Here is a 23,750-nt window from a genome sequence, read left to right on the forward strand (position 1 = left end):
ATACAAAGATGACCTTTGGATTATCTGTTATTTAGGATTCTTAATGCTCGTGGTTCTATTCCTGCCTGTGATAATTAAGAGAAGATATCATCTGTTTTATTTAACCTTTCCTTCTTTAGCAATATTTTTAAAACCTCTGAGTCCATTTATCCTTGGATCTTAGCTACATCGAGCCAAGCACAAGCAACATATATCTATATGAAACAATTCCAAGGATTTAAATAATTCCAAATATTGATATCCTGAATCATTTGTCATTCCATATGCATTACCGCATGATGATTTTAGTGATAGTTATGGTTAGAACAGGTCACAGAACTCTTCTATCTATGGAATCACATGCAAACATAATATTTTCTAAAAAATGCCTACTTTCCAAGCTACCAGGATATCCACCACATTTGTAAAGTTGTTAGAGGGCACAGAAACAGAGGTTTTGGTCTTCAGATGCACACACAGTTATCCTTCCTAGGAGATACATGCTTTTTTAGTAAGGGCTCCATAGAGATATAAATCCTTAATCCCCCAAATCAGGGCTCTTGGATTTAGGAGACTCGAAGTCCCATCTGTTTTCAAGAACCACAATCCAAGACCTATTTCTCCGTGCTTAAAATGAAGAAATCATACCTGCCTGACCAGCTCACAATGTTATGAGATTTAAATGAGATGCCATGAGATACTTCGTATAAAAGTGCTCTTATTCTCTGAAATCTATTTAATTAAAATTCAATGTTTGTTATTTCGCCACATGCAAATGGTATCACACTGAATATGGAGTGTACATTTGAGTTTCTATAACTTAAATATAGTCTCAAGATTAACTGGCCATTATGGGAGAATTTTAGATTTACTTGTGGATGAGAAACCAATGTGATCGTAAAATGGAAGGATAAAGGCTTCAAATATAAGCTCATATTGACTTGTAAGGACAGAAGCTCAGTGGGCAAGAAACATTTTGTGCTCAAACATGTTATTTGTTATCAAGTAAATGTCTGAGAATTGACTGTGAGATAAGATGGTGTTATATAACTGCAAACAATATAGTATTATTAAAGCAAGGAAATATGGCTGGAACTTAGGTCTTAGGATATAGAGCTTATTTTGCCTTTGTGTTGGGCCAGTGTGGAATGGCAAGGGGAAGTTTCAATCTTTCTGTTAATGAAAGATACCATTTGAACGATGTGATTTTCATCACCAAACATTAGCTAATGTAAGCATGTGAAAATACATGCTGTATTTTTATATGGAAGTGGGATTATTTCTATACAATTTCTATACAATGGATATCATAATTTTAACAAAGAATGAAACTACAGGGTAATCCTACTAACACTTATTTTATTAGGTTCAGTCAAACAGAGAAACTTCTTGAGGAATCCTGTGAGCAGGTGGGAAATTTTTTTAAGTGCTAGAAAGCATCTCGAGTTAAACTAATTCAGTGCTTTCATTTTTTAAATGAGAGAAGTGAGCCCCAAAGGAGTGCAGGTTACTGTGGTAATTCTTATTACATTGTGTCACTGTCAATCAAGGAAAAACGCTCATCTTCCTGAGTCCATCAGAGTCTGCTGTAATTTACTGTCTACTAACAATGGCAAAGCCTAACAACTGGTTTTCATTGAGGAGATGAAAATGTGCTTCCCCGATTTTCTGTAGCAATAAATCAGCCTTACTTTGGCTATATCTCAGGGAAATGTGTTTTTTAAAATGTTTATTACCACCAACAATTTAATATTATAGACCCTGCTCTCGTAGTGATCCCCCCTCTCTGTTTCTAGTAACTGAGGACTGGTGGGAGATGCGTTTCTCAGAAGCAGACACATTTAAATACACGACAAGAGAATAGAGAGTGAATATCTTGCAGGTGATGGAACCTGTTAGCATGGAGAAGGCAATGCTTTCTTCAGAACCGAAATTTTGAAAGAAGTCAGTTCTGTGGTAGCTCAGTGAAAAAGAAAAGAAAACTTTGTTTCTGCATGAATTACTTCTAGCACTTTGGTTAAGGAGAGAAATCAGAAACAGGGACATCTGTGGTAACCTATGAAGGCCACGCAAATTGTGGGGTCTAGTTGCCCCTCAGAGTGTCACTACTGCCACTGTCTCTTGGAAAACTCCATGTTATTTTCATCATGCAATCTTCATTTTTACATTACATTGATGAGCAAGATGAGCTATCAAGTTTGGAGTTACACAGACAATAATGTATACGTGGAGCAAAATTAAAAGTCAAGATGGGAATAGGGTGAGGCAAGCACAAAATTTAGGGGGAGCCAAAAAATTCAATAATAAAAAAATAATTTCACTACAATACTTACAATTCACTACTAATTTCACTACTAATAATAATTTCACTACTACATTTCACTACTAATACTTACAATTTAAAATTAATGCAAAAAATTTATCAAAGTCATTATTAGTGGTTTTTTTTTTTTTTTTATTTTGCCTCAGGCTCCTGTGTGGCTGGTATGGCCTGATGGAGAGTATGGAAGATCAAGGAAAGCTGGAGGGAAATTGAGAGATTGTATATTTTCATGGCATTGACTATCATAGCAGTGGAATTATAGAGGCTATTTACAGAATTTTGGTTGGAGCTGGATATGAAAGGCCTGCATGTAGATTGGCTTTATGTTTATCTCCCTCTGGCCTTCCAGTCATTCTATACTGTGTAGGTATCAGTGGTCATATAATGTGTAATATATTTCTCTTTAACTGGTTCTTGATAGCACTATGGATTTTTAATTACTTTGGATTGAATTGAATGTCATTAGAAGAACTCAAGATGATATTCAGGACAACAGGGGTTTGATGACACGGAAAATGACAGCGAGTTCCACATGGAAATGTTTGGGGAAACCTGTGTTGAGAACATGCATGCACTGTTGGTATAAAAGCTTCACAATTAATTAATTAATGTAGATATTTGGAAAGGCATATGGAGCGATAGCATCAAGAAATGAGGGATTAAAAAGTAACAAAATAACGGTCATAAATTAATAAGCTGTTGTTCCCATCAATTAGAAAAGCTGAGATGGTACATCCAGTATGAAAACATAGACAAATATACAAATAAATTTAAAACTTACTACTTAGGAGAAAATGTATTCAAACTACCAGCTCATGTAGAAAGGCAAACTTCATTTAAAATTTAATGTAATCATATTATCTAAACCAAAATGGCATAAGTGAAATTATATCTCTAATATCTATTTATGTGTTTATCTGCACTATAACTTCATGCACTGACTGATTTGGTAAATTGAGTAGTACTTCAAAGATGTGGACTCTAAGTATTTAACTCGATTGCCAAGACAGTTTGATTGGACAAGATATTTAACATTATTATTTCTGAAAAAAATTTATGTGGAATTTGGATATTATCTACTTTGCTTCTTTCTCTCTCATATCAAAGGTGAGGAATTTAAAATTAGGAGATGTTTTTTCCCTCACTCTCAGTTAAGAGACTCTGACTTACCAAGGCACAGTGAATATTTATACATAACAACATCTATATTTATAATAATCAAAACTATGCAGATGTATCAATCATCAGGAACATTCTCTTATAGGGAACATTTTCAAAAAATAGAACTACCAGAGCAGGGAGAACATTTCACACTGGAGTAAAAGGTGGAAGGAAGCAAACAAAGGAATGAATATAAACACCAATTTGTCAACAAGTATGTACCTAGGGTGTGTTAGGAGGCATAGGAAAGGGCATTTTCTTTTTTTTTTTTTTTTTTTTTTTTTTCTTGTGATAATCAGTCCCTCTCCTTTTACCAGTCAATGGTTTGGGGGAAGTGTTTTTCTTTTTTTTTTTTTTTTTTCTTTTTTTTTTATTTATTTTTATTTTTATTTTTTAATATATGAAATTTACTGTCAAATTGGTTTCCATACAACACCCAGTGCTCATCCCAAAAGGTGCCCTCCTCAATACCCATCACCCACCCTGCCCTCCCTCCCACCCCCCATCAACCCTCAGTTTGTTCTCAGTTTTTAACAGTCTCTTATGCTTTGGCTCTCTCCCACTCTAACCTCTTTTTTTTTTTTTTTTTCCTTCCCCTCCCCCATGGGTTTCTGTTACGTTTCTCAGGATCCACATAAGAGTGAAACCATATGGTATCTGTCTTTCTCTGTATGGCTTATTTCACTTAGCATCACACTCTCCAGTTCCATCCATGTTGCTACAAAAGGCCATATTTCATTTTTTCTCATTGCCACGTAGTATTCCATTGTGTATATAAACCACAATTTCTTTATCCATTCATCAGTTGATGGACATTTAGGCTCGGAAAGAGCATTTTCTAATTAAGGCAGCCTAGATAAGCACCAACCAAACAGACACAGAAAAAATTGACTAGAACTATAAAATTTGGCTGATTTGAATTGTCATGGTCCACATTAGTAATTCACAGAACTGAGCCAAGGATCATGTTCTCCCCCTGTCAGGTTATTAAACACTATCCCTTGAGATTTAGAAAGGGGACAGTCCTCCTTAACCTAAAAATGAATCCACGTTCTTAATAAAAGCATTATCATCATATCATAGGATTCTAAAGATTATTTCATAACATGGCAAATTCCTGTTCAAGTGACAATAATATATACTCATATTTTTGTTCCATTCAAAGATACATACTCTCATGGAAACATGTTATATATGTATTCTGTTTTGATGACTGCTGGAGAGATACTTTTGCTTCTATGTCACTCTTTTGCCACACTATAATATCTAAAATGGTTTAGAAATCATGTTCATTTGGTAATTAAATATATTTAACGAAACAATAAAACTGCCCATTTTAATTAACAAATATATGAGTGTTCAGTATATGCTTAGTCTTGGCAATACTGGGAGAGAAAGAAAGCAGTGTGGTAACATTGTAGCTGATACTAAAGAAATGCACAGGATCCTAAGAGACTACTTTGAACAATTATATGCCAACCAATGAGATGACCTAGAAGAAATGGATATTCCTAGAAACACACAACCTACCAAGACTGAATCAGCAAGAAATAGGAAAAAGAAGTGTGATACAGAGTACTGATTCCCAAATACAATCATGTGGAGCTTTGAAAACATCTCAATGCCCAGGTTGCACCCCAGACCAAGTAAAATCCAATTCGCTGGGAATGGTACCCAGGTGTGAGTATTTTAAAACACCTCCCAGGTGATTCCAATGTGCAACCAAGTTTGAGGACAAGTTTGGTGTTCACACTTGACTTTACATCAGTAATATCCAAACACCTTGTTAAAACACAAATTACTGGGTCCCAACCTCAGAGCTTCTAATTCTGTATTCCTGGGACAGGAGAAAATTTGTATTTCTATTTTATTTTATTTTATTTTATTTTATTTTATTTTATTTTATTTTATTTTATTTTACTTATTATTTTATAGAGCGAGCATGAGCAGGGGAGGGGGTAGGGACAGAGGGTGAGAGAGAGAGAGAGAGAGAGAGAGAGAGAGAATCCCAAGCAGACTCTGTGCTCTGCACAGAGCTCAATGTGGAACTCAGTCCCTGGCCCCTGGCATCATGACCTGAGCCAAAAGCAAGAGTTGGACGTTCAACTGAATGAGCCACCCAAGAGCCCCAAGACTTTGAATTTCTAACAAATACCCTTATACTGCAGGGGCTAAGGACCAGGGAATCACACTTGAAGAACTATTGGCATATGGGGCACCTGGGTGACTCAGTTGGTTGAGTGTCTGACTGCGGATTTCTGCTCAGGTCATGATCTCACAGTTTGTGAGACTGAGCATCGCCTTCAGCTTTGCACTGACAGTGCAGAGCCTGCTTTGGATTCTATCTCTCCCTTTCTCTCTCCACCCTTCCCCTGCTCTCTCTTTCTCAAAATAAATAAATAAACTTTTAAAAAAAGAAAAGAACTATTGGCATAGAGCATATTAAACTAGATTTAAAGTAAGGAATTTTTAGTATAGTGAATACATAGTATATACACAGAGAAAGTTAAATATATATATTAGAATATGTTAAGTTTTAAATGAACAGTATAAAGTAAAGCTAGAAATATTAGAAGGAAGAATAAATTACAGTAGGTTTGGATGTTCACCTCCTGGTTCTCCAAGAACAAATGAAATTTAAAAAGGCAGAGAAAATTTCATAAGGTCATTGAAACTGGATGGTCATTGAGTAGGACTACTCATGCCAAAATTAGGTAGGTATGCATAAGGTTTATTTAGGAGACAGTTGGGTCCCACGGACTGAAACAAACCATTTGTGCAAGGAAACAGTAGTCCACACTGAGAGCATCTTACTGGAAGTTGGTGCTAAATGATCTACATAGAAGTCTGCATGACAAAACAAAACAAGTTTATCCACCAGGCAGTAGGGAAGTTCTCAAAGACCTGAAGAGTGTCCCTTATTGGGCTGTTTATTACAATGATCTCCCATGGCAGGCCTCCAGCTAGACTCCAGTGAACTCAATATTACATAAATCAAAATCAGAGCCCTATCCTTTGGAAGACAATTCATCACCTTCAGGAATGAGGCATTTTTAATATCAGCAAATTAAACACAAATGGATATTAAAAACTCCAACAGATAATTAATCAATAAAGGTGGAAGCAGAGGACCTTATTACTTAGATAGGGATTAGCTGGTGTAGCTCAAGTGCTAGCTATAAAATTTGAAAATTAAAAATAATTGCACATGCCAGGAGTGATGGAAAGCAACCCAGAGAGATGTAAAAGCTGTGACCTTCCATGATAAGCTCAAACTGAACCAAACAACTGAAACTATCCTGGCTTCTCTAATTCTCCTTTGAATTCATTTGTTTCTAAAATCCCATTGCATGTGAGGTTTTTCACTTAACACACTAGACCAAATCTTACAGTGTTGGAAAAAGTATTAGAAAGTTCTCTGAGTGTTCAAGATGATTCCATGTAGGGACCTTTTATGGTCAAACAGAGTTTTCAAAAAGGGCAGAAACATGTCTCATCCTTTCTGAGAAAGACTGGAGGCTTAGAAATCATGAGCCACCTAATTCCCTAGAAACTAATTAGAAAAACTGGCCTTGGCTCCCCATCACTGTTGCCCATTTGCTCAGAGCTACATAAATATTTTTACACTAAGCCCCAGATAGCGGTTGTTGCAGGTAGGGAAGTAAATTAAAAATGCTCTTCTGAGAATAAGGGGAAAGGGAAGTCGTCGCAGCATTGGACAAAATGCAGAAAACCTAGTCTTCAGACTGAATAAGACTGAATAACATTCTTGGAAAGACATAATAATAATAGTGACAAAGCAACAACAATAACAGCAGTTGCTAGCACTTCTGTAGAGGTGCCAGGTACTGTTCTAAACACTTTATTCTCATAAATTCATTGCAAGACCAGTGTGTCATCATCCTTATTTGACTGTGAAGGAAGCTGAGATACAGACATGCTGAGCAATATCCCCAAGATCACACCAAGACTAAGTGAATGAACCAGCATTTGAATGTTGGAAACAGGATCTCAAAACTGTGCTCTTTAAGCACACTGTACAAAACAAACCCAGCCTGGGGTTTGACTGGATGAGTGAACAGTCACATGGGTGTTTAGGATGAAATAGAGAAGGTGAAAAAGCAAGAATAGAAGATAACATCTGGGCTGTGCACATGGGAGAAACCTCCATGCTATTGGCAAAGACTGATGAGAAAGGATCAAATAAGGACAGCAGGGGATGGAGATTTCTGATTTTTGCCTCTGTCTAAATCACATAAGGCACATTTATGTGGAAAAGATAAGCAGGAAAGTGAACACCAACAGTATCAGCTTTAAAGCCTTGGTGATGGCAATTTTCCCTGTCTCTCTTTACCATTATGCCAGTTTTTCTGAAGGTGGATAAAAGCTAATTCAGTGCTGTGTTTCTAAGTACTGAGAGGAATGTCTGGAAAGCAAGAGTTCAATACTTAGAAGCCACATGTTAAATGCACGTATTCGTGCATATTTGGTTCAAAATATCCTTAATGGAGATTTCCAAGATTACTCTGATCTACACATAAGTTTTGTTTACTCTTTCCTCTAGAATGGGTAAATATAAATTTGTACATTTATCTTATACCTATTAATGTTTCCCTTTCTTCCTCACATCAAGTATGAGCCATTTTATTCATATAAAGAAAAATTTCAAATATTTATCAAACACCTACTGTAAGTATGGTACTGCTTTATTTGGATTTAATCTTCATTTCACAACTGCAGTATAAGCTCTGTTTGAAAAAGTCTCAAACCCAACTGGATTATAAGCATTTAGCGATTATAAAATGGGTCTATGTTGTGTCTCTTTACAATGTTAAGAGCTATGTATGTTCTCTTTAGCTACATAAGATTAAGAGGATAAGTTTCTGGGTTTTTTAGTGCCAAGAACTTTATATATACAATCCTATTTCAGTCAATGGCAAAACTATCCTTCTAATTGCTTGGGCCAACAACTCTTTCCTATCTTGTAAATCCTTTGCTTTCTTTTTTGGCATTTCTTTCAAAACCTACCCAGAATCTTATTACTTCTCATCTTCACTGCTACTACCTTGAATCTTACAATGCACTGGCAAGTGTGGTGTTATTATTCATGCTAGAGATAAAGAAATGGAAGCTTCTCAAGTTTAGGTAATTTTATTTCGTTTATGCACTGGAAACTTGAGAGAACAAAGACATTCTAGTTGGGGAAAGCCAACAATAACCAATAGCATAGTAAACAATTAAGTCAGAAAATAATACGTTGGCATATTAAGAAAAAATGTGGACCCGAGAAAAGGATATTATAAGAAAGTGTTATAAGTCGGCAAGATTTTCAATAAAATAAGTTAGTTTGAAATTGCTATTCGCTACTTAACTGGAGATGTCAAGTAGAGAGAGTTGAATACCTAACCGGAGTTCAGGAAGGAAGTCTGCAATGGAGATATAATGTTTTAGAACTTCTTAAACTTTTTTGTGTGTGGAATTTAGTTTACTTTAAGAATGTGCATGAGAGAAAATTTTACAATTCTCTGGTTGATCACAAAGAGAACACTCTTGCTACCACCACCTATTCGGAAACAAGAACATTTCCTGAACTCGAGTCCCCAACTCCCTCCTTCAATAGGTGGCTAATATCCAAATTTTATAGTGTTAAAATAAACCCATATTTTATTTATTTCCTTCCTTTGTGATATATATATATATAAAAGTATATATATATATGTGTGTGTATATATATATATATATATATACACTTTTAATTTGAGACATACATACATATACATACTTTAATTATTATTCCTAATTTAATATTAGGAATAATACTACTATAAACACTCTGGCTATGCCTCTTGCCTCACACATGTGTAAGTTTCTGTTGGGTATTTATAGCTAGGAATAGAATTGCTAGGTCATACAGTCAACTTATGCATTTCTTCAGCTTAATACATAGGGCCAAATCATTTTCCACAGTGGTTGTACTAATTTATACTCCTATTACATCCTCGTCTCCATTTGGTATTGTTGTCTCTCACTTTGGTCATTTTAATGATGTCTCCTTCTGGTTTTAATCTACACATAAGTCAAATTTCATTTCATATAAAGATACAAAGATACATAAATACAGCCGTGGGGCTGGATGAAATATTCTAAGAAATTAAAGATGAGGTAAGTTTCAAGGAATAAACCCTGGATCCTCAACATGAAGAGATCAGGAAGAAGAAGAAAAAAGAGCCAGCAAAGTCACTCACCTTATAAGTAGCAGAACTGAATTTCAATGCAAGTCTATTCATCTTCAAAGTCCAGACTGTTTCAGACATGCTGGGCTGTCTCAGAATTATACCCAGGAAAATGCAAATAAGTTCAGAGAGGCAGATAACTGGTGTGCTTGTCACAGCAGAGTATTCTCTGTAAAAATGTTTTCCATTTGCTTTTGTGTGATGAATGAAGTAAGTGGGAGATACATTGTCAAAGGACAGAAAAATATGAAAGGTGTTTGTGGCGTGGGCCTAAAGAAATTATGAAAGCTGATATTAAATTGCTTAAGCTCTTTCATTGTAACCAAGCACATAGAGTGGAGTGAGTAGGTAAACAAAAGGAAGAAAAAGCTCCTAATACTAGCACAGAAAATTTTATTATTTTAATAGTAGCAACCATTTTACCTATGAAGTGGATCTTGCCTTTTTGATTTTAGAGCTTCCTAAAATCAGAAGGAAAGTGTGCTACCTTGATTATAATCTGGTCCTGTGATTGTCTGCTATTCTCAGGGGTTCCTCTTTTCCCTTCATTTTAGAATAGAGGTTGGCAAAATTAAATCATGACCCAGGATGGTTTTCACCCTCACAAGGAAAATTATGTGGAAACTTGTGGTTGCTTTAGAATTCAGAGTTACAATCACAATCTAACTCAGTTTTTCTCAGTATTAATCAAGAAATAATTTTTCATTGAGATGTTCGTAAGCATTTTGAACTAAAAAAATGCAGGAGTAAGCAAAATTCTACAGGCTATTTACTAAGGTTTTTCCAGAACATTTCATAAAATGATTTTCTTCCATCCCCCCTTCCTCCCGGTGTCCAGGGGAAAATGGTTTGGTAAATAAAATGAGTTATTATCAGTGTCTCAGCTGTCAGATATCCCAGTCTCTTGGCTTTCAAGGAATGTATACCATTCCGATTCTACAGTATCTGTCTGGCACATAATCCCTTCTTACAACATGGCATGTGCATCTTACTTATTCTTGCCTATCTGCCAAATTTTGATCCACAACCTTACTTTGACCTCTTAATGCTATGGAGCATCCCGTACATCGAGTGGAATTATTCATCTTCAAATCCATTGCCACCAAAAAGTATTCATGCTAGTCTGAGCCTAGGTTCCTCCCAAGCCATAGCCTCCCCCACACTCACATACCTGCTATACTTCTATTGGTTCCAATTTCTTTCTCTTAGATTCATGGGTCTTTGTATTACAGAATTTTAGAATATTGCTTAGTTTTATTTCACTACATAAGTGTGATGTCTTACTCCCTGTCCTTTCCCAAAGATGAGAGGGGGGAATTGAATTTATAAATATTTTTTGAGAATTTACTACCATGCATTTCATGGGAGAGAAAAGACAATATAAAATCTATTTCCTATCCTGCAGGAATTTGCATTCAAGATGGGAAGTATAAAAAGGCTGCAAGTTACATAAAAATGAACGATTTAAATAACATTTTAAGACCACAAACCAGATACTAGAAGAATCTGTATAATTGTGAACAGTTGTGAAATGAACAGTCAGAAAGAATTTTAAGTGTAAGAGGACAAATGTTAGACTAGAGTAGACCGGGAAGATATTAAGGAGAAGAAAATACTTGTGCAGAATCTGGAAGGAAATACAAAACTGGATAAATTGAGAGAAAGGATAAGAGAACTCACGTTGGGATAATTATGTGAATACTATAGGCAAGAAACCTCAAGGATTTGAAGGACTAAAAGTAGAATAATTTGTCTGGAAGACAGATCATTCTGGTAGTCTCATGGATCTTTTTAGATCAGGGCATAGCTCACACAGAGGGAGGGGGAAAGACAGAGACAGAGAGACTGAGACAGAAATGAGAGATACAGTACAACAAATCATATCATACCAAGGCCAACATAAAATAACATTTCTGCAGCACCCTGGCCTTTGTAACCTCAGTTCTGGATCTGAGTACCTGGCTTATACTTCATCTGATTCCATTAGCACAGTATTCTTGACTCCATTTCAACCCATCACTGACCCCTCCTGGCTTCTAACATTTGTTTCTATTCAGTGGTTCCCAAATTTCTTCCCTATCCAGATTGATTCCTCTGTGCCATCCACTACAACTCTCCCTATGTGTCCAGCCTTGGGGATGCCTCTTTGATGATTAGTTGATGGATAGTCCCACATGGTCTCAGACATCAGGAATCCTGTGGGCTTTGGATGTCAGCCTGTTGGCAATGGGCAAGCCACAGATGACATCTGAGAAGAAGAAAGAAGCAAAACAGAATCTCAGACAGTTGTCCTGATGGTGATATGGGGAGCAAAAAGCAATGGGATGTGGTGGGTTAAAAATGATGGGAGGAGACCAATTAGTTAAAGTACAATTCAATTTCAAATAACAGATGTGCCCCCTGCGCTTCTAAATAAAGAGTCTTATTTTTTCCATTTAAAAAAATCTATATGTGTAGCTTATTATTAGCTGTTCCTGCAACCATTAAATAGGACTCTCCATTTCAATGTAGCAATGCTGCTACTATGGAGAACAAAGGGAACATATTATTATTCAAAATTTATTAAAACAACACATGTATCAGAAAAATTCATTTCAGTCCAAATTTAGGCATAGGCATGCTCTTTTATAAACAGTAGCCCTTACAAGCAGACCCTTTTTAGTTATTGTAGCAGGCAGGCAATTGTCCTCAAATCCTCAAATCCTTTCCCTACAAGGCAATGGTGTGTGTGTGTGTGTGTGTGTGTGTGTGTGTGTGATGGGTCAATTAGGATGAATAAAGGGATTGTTTACTAGGGTAACTAGCAAACCACCATTATTATTGTCACCGAAATTACTACTCAAGAGACTAAAGCTGAATCTAATCAATATAAGGACATAGAGAGCAAGAGCAGGCAGAGAGCAAGTGGATATACAATGACACATTTACAATATTCAAGCCAAATTGCATTTTCCTGTAACACATTGAAAGATCTTCCATCACTCTCCCCCACCCTACTGAGATAAACTGCCTTAGGTGGAGGTGTGGAGATAGGAAGGAGGGAAGGAAGGGAAGGTGAAAGGGAGGAAGGGAGGGAGGACAGCAAGTAACAAGTTTAATAAGAATGGAATTTCTTGGGCACTATACTTCACATATTTATTTAATATTTTATTTTTTAAAGCATTTTTAAAATGTTTTTTTAAATTTTTTTATTTTTGAGAGAGAGAGAGAGAGAGAGCAAGCAGGGGAGGGACAGAGAGAGAGGGAGACACAGAATCTAAAGCAGGCTCCAGGCTCGGAGCTGTCAGCACAGAGCCTGACGCGAGGCTTGAACTCACAATCTGTGAGATCATGACCTGAGCCGAAGTTGGACACTTAACTGACTGAGCCACCCAGGCACCCCTACTTAATATTTTCTAATATCATCTATGTAGCAACTCTTTGAGGTAATTATAAATAACACCATTTTTTTTTAGAATGGGGAAAATGGAGAGTCAAAGGGCTTGCTTGGTCCATGCAAGGTCAGATGCTATTAAAGACAAATAGTTTTAAAAAAAATGTCCATTCATGTTATATGTGCTATTCAGCACTTACGACGTGCCAGGTTTTGTTATAAATACCCAAGCATGAGTCATTGCAGTCAGTAAAGTTAATATCCCTATCTAGAGATGAGAAAACATAAAATCTGGGTTTCTGCATGCTCAAACCTGAAGTTCACATTGTTCTGTTCTGATTTCTATGCTGAGGCCTCAGACTGCAGATGAAGGGCAGATCAAGAGCATGGATGGTGAGTGGTCTAGTGTACAATGTTTCAGAGCTTGGGATCTGGCAAACGCTGACTCCTGCAGGCCCCCTCCTCCAGTCCCTCCACGAGCCTCACTTTTGTCTTCTGTCAGCTAAGGATAATCACCACAGCTACACGGCAGTGTTTTGTGAGGATTCCATGAATTAATGTACAGAAAGCACTTACAACAGAGTTGGGCCCATTGAAGACTCAGAAAAACGGGCTCTTATCTTCCCTGGGCCAAGAAGTTGAAAGACAGAGCAATAGTTTGGACAGAACAGAAATCATCCCTCCTTGTGGGTACACAGAGGCTTAAGCATGGGCATATGCTGACATGTTTGTTTCTAATTTTATTTATTTATTTATTTATTTATTTATTTATTTATTTATTTATTTATTTTAGAGATGGAGAGAGAGAGCGTATGAGCCGGATAGAGGGGCGGAGGGACACACACACACACACACACACACACACAGAGAGAGAGAGAGAGAAAGAGAGAGAATCTTAAGCAGGCTCTACACTCAGCACACGGGGCTCGATCCCATGACCCTAGGATCATGACCTGAGCTGAAATCAAGAGTCAGATGCTCAACCGACTGAACCACCCAGGCACCCCTGTTTCTCATTTTAAAGCATGTTAAGAGAAACTTTGGAGTGATAAATCATGTAAGGTTTCCTTATCTATTCAATACATAACTACTCAAACACCCGAACAATGCCTCTCTGTACAAGCAGTCTTCTGAACAAAGACCTCCCCCTACCACACAACTTACCTAATGAGTTAAAAATCCTCATCTGGTGTCTTATTGTGAGATCACCAATTTTCTATACAGTCTTATTTCAGTTCAAGTAAAACTTTTTTTCCTGGGATTCTAAACCTTGTGCATCCTCTGATTCCCTTCTCAATACAACATCTTCAGCTTCCTCCCACATCCTCCCGCATACTCCATGCTTCACGCACACTCCAGGGAGAATCTGGCACAGACTACTATCTCTCCGGGTCACTTGGCCGTGGCAGGATGCTCAGGGACCTGCGAGTGTGGAGGCTCGAGCAGGTCATGTTCCAATGCCGATGTGGTGGTGTTGGCAGAGCAGGGTCATGGCAGGCAGAAAGGGCAGGAGGGATTACCTGGCACAGTTGGCAGTAGGGACACTTAGCTGGTGCCTGCTGATGAACCAAAAGAGCAGATGGCACTGCTCGGTGATGGTTGTCAGAGGGCTGACATTTATGAGCAAAACCCAAGTGACTGAGTTGAAACATTGCTGGGCCTTGTAAATAACAGCCAAATTCAGTGATAAGAGAGTTTCAGACATTCTTATGAGCAATGCAGAGGACTGCCCTCCATCAGTGTACATACATTCATGTTGCCATTGCAGCGCAAAGACACACACACACACACACACCACCACCACCACCACCACCACCACCACCACACACACACCAGTCACCATCAGCAGCCCAAACTTCAGTTAAGAGAAGCAGATTTTATGCTGGTTTACAAAAGGCAGCATGATTCAATGGAAAAGTCCATCATCCAAGAAGCCAAGAGGTCATGAGGCTTCTGGTTCCAGCGCTGTAGCTGAGCAAGTGAGCCACCTATGGGAAGTTCTTCTAACTTCCTGACACACAAAGTACATTGTTTTCAAAATACCACTAGTACATCTCTCCCTTTGCACCTCCCCCGTTGCACTACAGTTCACCTCTTTCACCCCCCTAGACAGGGTGGGGGTTGTAATTCCTGCTAATAGTTCAAGGCCTTTTGCAGGCGTAGGCACACAGACACACACCGATGTACACAGATACACACACACACACACATGCACACACACACGTGCAAGACTCACACAGACATGCACACATGCAAGACACACATAGACACACACAGATATACACACATGCACACAGACACATACAGATATACACACATGCACACACACACAGAGACAAAGATATGCAAGCACATAAGACACACATGGAGATACACACACTTGCACACATGCACACACAGATGTACACAGATATACCGACATACACAGATATGCACACACAGACACACACAGATACATATACATGTGCACAGACATGCACATACACACACACACCATCTATTCTTATTAAATAAATGAACAAAGAAGGTTATTTCCCATTTGTGACCTGGAGTTACTTTCAATTACTCTTGTAATGTACACGTATAGAGAAAACATTCTCCCTAAGACAGATCAGCACCTAAGAGATTACAAAAACCCACCTGATACATCAATTACTCATTTACTTCCTTAATTAACATGATCCCAGCTTTTAATAGTTTCTTATTACTGAGTTACTTGATTTTGTCGAGGCCCCTGAATAGACCAGGATGTGAAATATCATCAGCGCCTACATCTTGTTGGTCAGAACTTCCCATGCCTCCCCCGACTATACCTAACAAGGGCAGTCTTTGTTGTTTCTGTAGAAAATTAAAATTTGCCACATACTTTGGTATATATGATTTTGTCTGTCTGAAATATAACTGTGAAGATTCAGTTGAAATCAGGACTCACATTCACTGCATCATCTCCTCAAGAAATAAAACAAAAACTCTCAGGGTGGGAAAATGAAAATAAGTACTTAATTGATATATGTATGTGTGGGTGCCTTGGGCTCATCATTTCATATCTCTGTGTTTCTGGGCACATTACTTTTTCTGTGGGCCTCAGTTTTCTCATGTATAAAGTGCACACACTAACATCTACTTCACAAGATCAAGGTGAGGAGTGAATGGGGTCGGATGAATGCAATAGGTCATTGGCCCCCAGGGCTCCAAAGTGGATGTGTAAATGTAAGAAGCCCAGCAGCATATGGATAGCCAGGGGTCAATGCAAGTTCATTCATCTCCAGGTCCTTTTTCTGATAAAGACACAGGAAGGTACTAAGTCTCTTTTATCAGTTTAAAATCTATAGAGTGCATATAATCTTGGAAATATTGTTCGTCAACACCTTTTACCTAAATTACACTTTCAATCATTATTTGAGCAAGTAGATACCAATTTACTTTTCTACTAGCCTTACTTGGAACCTCTTGGCCAATGCTTGCTGACAGGATTACAGTGACTGATGATGTGCAGTATAATTAGGGTGGTGACAATGAAGGGTGAGAACGGAGAGCCTCTGAGTCTTGAAATCCTTTCATTTTTCCCTTGTTTGTTTTTCTTTGCCTTTGCATTCCAGAGGGTTCAAATAACACGTGGTCATGATGTGACAATTATTCAGCTTTGTCAGATCCAAAGTTCTGCTAATGAGGTAAAACACAGAGCCTTAGGGACATGGGTGATGCACTTGGTTGTTTGCCTTGATTTAATTCATCAGATAAAGGCTCGATTTTCTACCTGCTTATACCAATTCATTGTGGTTGAAGGAATTGGTTTTGTGCTGCTTTCTGTTTACCTCAGAAAATATTATTACTGCTTTCATTTGATAAAATCCTGCTTCACAAAACTCAATGTATAAAAGAGACAAATTGCAGAAGAATGTGGGGCAGAGTATGATTGCCTATTTTATAAATGAGTTTCCTCTTTACAAAAAATTCACAATAGATGCATTCTAATAAATTCTGAGTTCCCTAATACTTTTTATGTTTTCACCTTATTTGCTTTGTTTGGTTTTACTTTTCACAGTTCTCTAAGAGAGTTTTAAAGCATAACTCGGGGAGATTTTTCCAAATGCTCCCATAGACACCAAGTTATCAAGATCCCTCCATGAAAAGTGATAGTCCTCACATTGCTTTTTCTCTTTGTATGCCCTGTTCCCATTAAGTTATCTTCCTCTCCATACCCCACGCTGTCTGTACTTTTCCTTCTCAACTTCAAGAAATTGTGCTCATCACTTAACACTCAATTCAAGTATCCTCTCTGCTGAGATTCCTTCTTAGCCTCTGCATGCAGATTTAGCCACTGCTTACCCTGAGCTCCAACAGTTCTTATGTCACAGGCCTGATATAAACTTATCACTTTGTGGTATGCAACATATTTCCCCCCATGAGATAGTAAGTTCCTGGAGTCCAGGGGTCATGTCTGCAATAGCAGAGAGGGATATCACCCTGTCTCTTCCCAGTCACTTGCAAAATATTTCATATGAATTTCACCCTTGACAAAATTTCACACAAAATTTTACCAAGGTAATTCCAAAATGTATCCCGGGGAGTAAAGAAGACCATGTAGACCTCATCTGATGTTTGGATACTTTCTCTACTTTTCTCACAAAATCTGATAGAAAAAAATTTTGAGTTAGAAACATGAGTTACTTTCCTATTTCTTTTTTTTTTTTAATTTTTCTTTTAAGTTTATTTATTTTGAGAGAGAGAGCAAGCAGGAAAGGGCAGAGAGAGAGAATCCCAAGCAGGCTCCAGCTGTCAGAGTGGAGCCCGATGAGGGTCTTGAATTCAGGAATTGCGAGATCATGACCTGAGCCGAAATCAAGAGTCAGACACTTAACTGACTAAGCCCCCTATTTCTTACTTACTTCTGTGTACTCTTGGACAAATCAGTACCTCTTTGCCTCAGATGCCTCATCTGACCTCAAGGAATAAATGACCCACTCCCCTCAAATTATTTTACTCTCGACTCAGATCATAAAACAGAATAGGAAAAGAATGTATCTTGGAAAGTAAGATCACATTATTATTGGATGAGATTTGCTGAATAATTTGAGTCTGAACTGGAAGAACCAGATGCAAATGCAGAGGAAGAAAGCAGATACTTGCCATGCTCGGTCATGGAGGAAAAGCCTTTGTATTATAAAACTACAGAGACAGGGAAAGGAAAATGTTTAAAACAGCTACGAGGATTGTTTAGACTCCACTAAACTCTTAAGCCATAGCTGTGAGATTTTATTATTTTCTGTTATGAGGGAGGGGAAGGGATGGTAGGCAGTGGAACAAAGAACGATGGAGACTAGAATGTGCCTAATTTATACCAAATTAATTGCATAATAGGTCCAATTTTTATTTATGATACCCTGTATAAAAACTTGGTTATGGAGTAAAAGCAGCTTCGTGGGGGTCAGGAGAACTGTGTTCCAGATGTGACTCTGCCACAACTGTAGCATGAATTTGGCATGTTCTTTCAACTCCTGGGGACTTGATTTCCCATATATTTTTTAATGTTTTTATTTTTTTTTTTTTGAGAGAGAGAGAGACAGAGCATGAGAGGGAGAGGGGCAGAGATAGACGGAGACACAGGATCCAAAGCAGGCTCCAAGCTCCAAGCTGTCAGCAGAGCCCGATGCAAGGCTCGAACTCACAAACCATGAGATCATGACCTGAGCTGAATTCAGACACTTAACAGACTGAGCCACACAGGCGCCCCAATTTCTCATCTTTCAAATAGAGTGAGGACTATTTCTTGTTTATCCTGTTTACTCAGTACTTATAGGGCTCTTAGCTACTATTAGGTATTTCTTTTAATTATGTGTATATAAATATGATACAAATGTTTTTATTTATAAATAATATAAATGTTATGTATGTTTACTTATATTCACTTAAAGATTAAAAATATATAGATGTGTAAATGAAAGTGTTAGTCTAGATGGTAGAAATCTCTTTTATGTTTTAAAAAACTGTTTTTTTTTAAATTTTTTAATGTTTATTTATTATTGACAGAGAGAGAGAGACAGAGCATGAGTGGGGGAGGGGCAGAGAGAGAGGGAGACACATAATCTGAAGCAGGCTCCAGGCTCTGAGCTGTCAGCACAGAGCCCGATGTGGGGCTGGAACTTACAGACAGTGAGATCATGACCTGAGCCGAAGTCAGACGCTCAACCGACTGAGCCACCCAGGTGCCCCTTAAAAAACTTTTTGATGTTTATTTATTTTTGAGAGAGATAAAGAAAGAGTGTGAGTGGGGGAGAGGCAGAGAGAGAAGGAGACAGACTCCAAAGCAGGCTCCAGGCTCTGAACTGTGAGCATAGAGCCTGATGCGGGGCTTGAACCCACGAACCAAGAGATCATGATCTGAGCCAAAGTAGGCTGCTTAACTGACTGAGCCACCCAGGCGCCCAGAAATATTTTTTAGCTATAACATTCAAGTAGAGAATGCCTTACCAACAGGCCTATTTTCTGCTTGACTGTAAGTGTTAAAACTCTTTGCAATTCCCTCCGTGGCATTAAATATAATATAGAAGAGTCAGTTAAAACTTCACAGACTTCTATTATTACCTCAATGACCAAGCACAAGTGGTCACTCTGGGCTTCAGTTTTTCCATTTGCAAGATGGTGACAGCTAATTAGATTGTGGTTAAGACTGGATATAAGCATGAAAACCATATACCCATATCTGCCACACAAATGTTTACTTCATTTTTGTTTCCTCTCTGTAGGAACTAGCACAGGGCCCATGCATAGTATGTGCTCAAAAACGTGTTGATTGGTGGTTGGAGATTTATCAAACACAGTACATTTATTTACCCATGCATTTTAAATCTTTTGGGAATTCCTGTTTTAGTAAAGTTACAAGCACCCCCCCCCCCCCCGCCCCCAAATTCCCTACTCACTAAAGGATATCTTAGTAAAATAGGGACAGGGAGAAAAAGCTAATTTCACAGTAAGCATAGACAATCTCCAAGATTCTGTTCATTTAAAAATTATGGTTCCTGTAAATTGAATTTCTCATTCATGTACAAGGCTGACTTGGAATGAGTCAGAATTAGAGACAGATGATAGCTTGATACATCTTCTTTAGTTTCTTCAGAACACAGACTTCTTGAAATCCCTTCATACAATCTCCCTTAATTGGTTTGTACAATTCTTTAACATAAACCACTGAAACTGTGGGAAGAAAAGTAAATTTGGCCTCTGTTGACCCAGATACTCAGCAATACAAAAAGTGGCTTTTTTATTAAAAAAATATTTTAGTTCATTTGAAAGCAAACATTTTAACCTTCAAAAGAAGGTTCATAGTGAGAATCAGTGCTTGAACATTTATCAACTGTTAACACCAGTGAATCATAGGGGCAAAACCCAAGAGCAAGATGTGATTCCATCACTCTGCTTCCCAACATTTAGCCATAAGGACAGACTTTTTTGGACGTGGAAATGTACTAGGAATTCTATTCTCTCTAAAGTAACAGCTAAGTACACTATTAATAAAATCAGTACAATGGAACTATTTGCTCTCTTTTATCCTTAACCATCTCAGAGGTGACCCGGCTACTCCTGTCTTAATCATACTGAATAAGTTTCGCTCAACTATATAATGTGCACACTGAAGGTGAGAGCAACCCAGCATTTTGTTACATCAAAAATTTCTGCCAACATTTTGTTATGTCAAAAATGCCTGGTTATTAGAAAGGTGACAATGATTAGTCACTACAAATAATATATGGGGAAGGTCAAAACAGTAGACTAATATCACCTCCAGGATAAGTACATTGCTGAAGGATGCCACTGTCTTACACCTCCTGTCTCCAAGGTCCATTTCCATGGAATATGACTAAAAACTAGTCACTCTATTCCCACATCCCCCAAGCTCCTGGTGAAACAGGAAAACAACAAGCCAGCAAACAAAGGTAATACATGGGCACATTATGGGACTGTTGCAGCGTCTTTGACCTCACACACCCCTGGTGGCATTTCTGTTCATTTGGCTCCTGCCTTTTTCTTAGATCTGTTTCTCTCCTGTTTTATTCTCAAATTGTTCTACCTCATTGTATCTAACTGACTATATTCTTTAAAAAGATAGCTTTATTTTGTATGGACTATTTACTCTTTATCCTTCCTCCTTCCCCTCCTTCCGTAATCCTCACCTATTTCGACTCTTCCCCTTTCAAATCATCACATTAAAGAAGAAAAGCTTGTAGAAAATTCCTCACTCCTACACAGTTGCAAAGTGTTACACTTCACATTTCCTAACTACATGAGATGATTTATTTTTCTCACTTGGACAAGCATTTAACAATTGGCCAAGTCCAGATCCACCTATTCTTTTTTTTTATAATACCTTGTTGTATTTTTTTTAGGAGGGTGTTGGGGGTATTCAACTTTATGTCTCTTCCCAGTTTTCTAACCTCCTTACCTTTGCTGTCTGCTAGAATCTCACTCCCTATTCCCTTTCCTTTACTGATCAACTTTCTTACCACTTGTGGACTCACTACCAAAGTTATCAGCCTTTTGGTGGGGGGTTATGCCAAGAGTGTTGCCTCAACTTTGAATCTTTTTCTCAAGCATAAAACTGTTGAGGTGTTTTTTGTTGTGGTTACTTTTTGTCAACGTTAACTCTTAATATTTCTTTTGTCTTCTGGCATCCCCACAGATGTATCCCCCCCGTGGGGATCTTTTTGTATTTATAGAAAAAAAGTTATATTTGCCTTTTTATTTTCTATTGATAACCATAGCCCCAAGATATTCTTTCACCATTTGATCAGCCTCAAACACTACTATTTTTTGTTTTAATTTGTTCTATTTGGCCTTTTGAGCCCCTCAAGAAACCCAACCACTGACAACTTTTTTTTTTAATGTAGCATAACAAATGTACCAGTGTTTACTTCCATTAGCATTCCATATCCTTTTATGTTTGTAGCTTTCTCTTCTAAATCTGTTTAACCACAAAATATGATTCGATCACCCTGCTCAAGTCCCACAAAGAATACCATCTTTCAACCTCTGTCACTTTCTTCCAGACATTCAAAGACCACACCATGCTAGATCAGATCAGAGATAAGGAAAGAGGACAGGAAGCTCCTAATCAAAGAAATAAACACAACCATCAGCACTGATAATCCTGCCTGTGTGTCTGCCTTTGCATATGTGTGTTTCATTGCATATTCATAGCACCTTTTTCTTTATGGGAGTATTTTTGAGAACAGGAGAATATTTTCCCATACCAGGACTATTTCATAAATATGTTATTAATTATTTTTTAAAAAGGACATAGAAATTGCGATCAAATATCACCTAGCAGAAATCAAAGCAACAAAAAAGATCTTAAGTTCTACACATTATCACTGGCTGTCGTTCCATTCTCCCGACTCATCTACATCTTTTTAACAGTCCTTATTACTTTTAAACATCCTGCCAGATACTTGGTGTTTACCTGCCATAGCTAGCTAGCCCCCGACGGCAGTATTATTATCATTATCATCATTATTGACTCTATAGAGTTGCCTCTCCAGAGCTCCCTCCTTCCCCAGCATTTGGTATTAAAACTTACCGCTTTTACCAACTCCCCCAGCTCCCAGCATTACCACCTTGTACTCTCTGGACCCGCCTGATGCGCGGCTGGGGGAGCAGCTGGCTTCGCTTTCTACCTCCATCTTACCCGAGAGACGGGAGGAGAAAAAAGAAAGAAAAAGTCGCCCGTGTCAGGTGCTCGCTCAGATATTAAGCAACTCTAAAACTGTGTCAAAAGAAAGGTTTAGTAGGAGGTAAGAACCATCAGCGCCGGGCTGGCTGCTGGTCCTGTGCTGGAGCGGGTCTCATAGCAACCACGTCAATTGCTTCCAATAAAAATCTGGCTTTTATATCCCCCCTCCTTCCGATCCTTCACTCTCCCATCTCCCGCGATCTCTCTCATTCTCTGTCTCTGTCTGTTTGGGTTTTTTCCCCCCTTTCCTGCCTCTGCTTCTTTCTTCCTTCCCCTTCCTCACTCTCTCCTTTCCCTCTCCTGCCCCCTGCTTGGTGGCAGTTGTTAGAAGCACACATTTGGCTACTTTCCAGCCTGGGCTGCTAGAATAGAGTGAATCTGAGACTTGGAGGATGCTACGTCTCACAGACTGACTTCTGTAGCTACAGCGTCAAAGACATTATTTTCTTTTGATCAGAGTCAGTTAATGAAGAAAGATGTCTGTTGCTTATCCCCTTGCTTTTATCACCATCTTCTTGCAGTTTTCATTCTGGGGAAAAGAGATGTTACCAATTTAGAAGGGGGAAAACAAACAAACAAACAAACAAAGCCAAAACATAACTCAGGGCTCTTAAGGTCCGGTCTTTAGTGTTGTTGAAATAATAGCTGGCTAGCACGAATCATTTCAGCTGCAGTTCTCACATAAGGAGGTATTTGAATTAGGTCATTGTCATGTTTGGACATAGATCATCCTTGTTTACACTAGTTTATTAAGAATATCTAAAACACAACAATTCTGTCAAGCAGGAAAGAGATTCTTAACATTTTTGATGACAATTATGGCAATATTAAAGACCCTAGAAGACTCTTTTTCAGATGTCCAAACTCCTATCTCTTATTTGAATTCTTTCAAATTCTGCTTTCCTCTGCTTTGTCTTTTTTTTCTTCGGAAACCTTCTAAATTCTAGAGGTCTT

The 23,750-nt window shown here is 38.1% G+C and overlaps 1 protein-coding gene across 1 annotated transcript in view; it reads right to left on the bottom strand.

Annotated features, from left to right (window-relative positions):
* RIT2 (Ras like without CAAX 2) overlaps window positions 1-23,073 on the bottom strand; it is a 371,092-nt gene extending 348,019 nt beyond the window's left edge. Inside the window, exon 1 of the mRNA XM_053902650.1 lies at window positions 22,644-23,073. Coding sequence (XP_053758625.1) covers window positions 22,644-22,746 — 103 coding nt within the window. The 5' untranslated portion in view covers window positions 22,747-23,073. The remainder of the gene's footprint in view (window positions 1-22,643) is intronic.
* Between the last annotated feature and the right edge of the window lie 677 nt (window positions 23,074-23,750).

Source organism: Panthera pardus, unplaced genomic scaffold (genome assembly GCF_024362965.1).
Source record: "Panthera pardus isolate Hobbes unplaced genomic scaffold, ASM2436296v1 HiC_scaffold_15, whole genome shotgun sequence".
Lineage (NCBI taxonomy): Eukaryota > Metazoa > Chordata > Mammalia > Carnivora > Felidae > Panthera > Panthera pardus.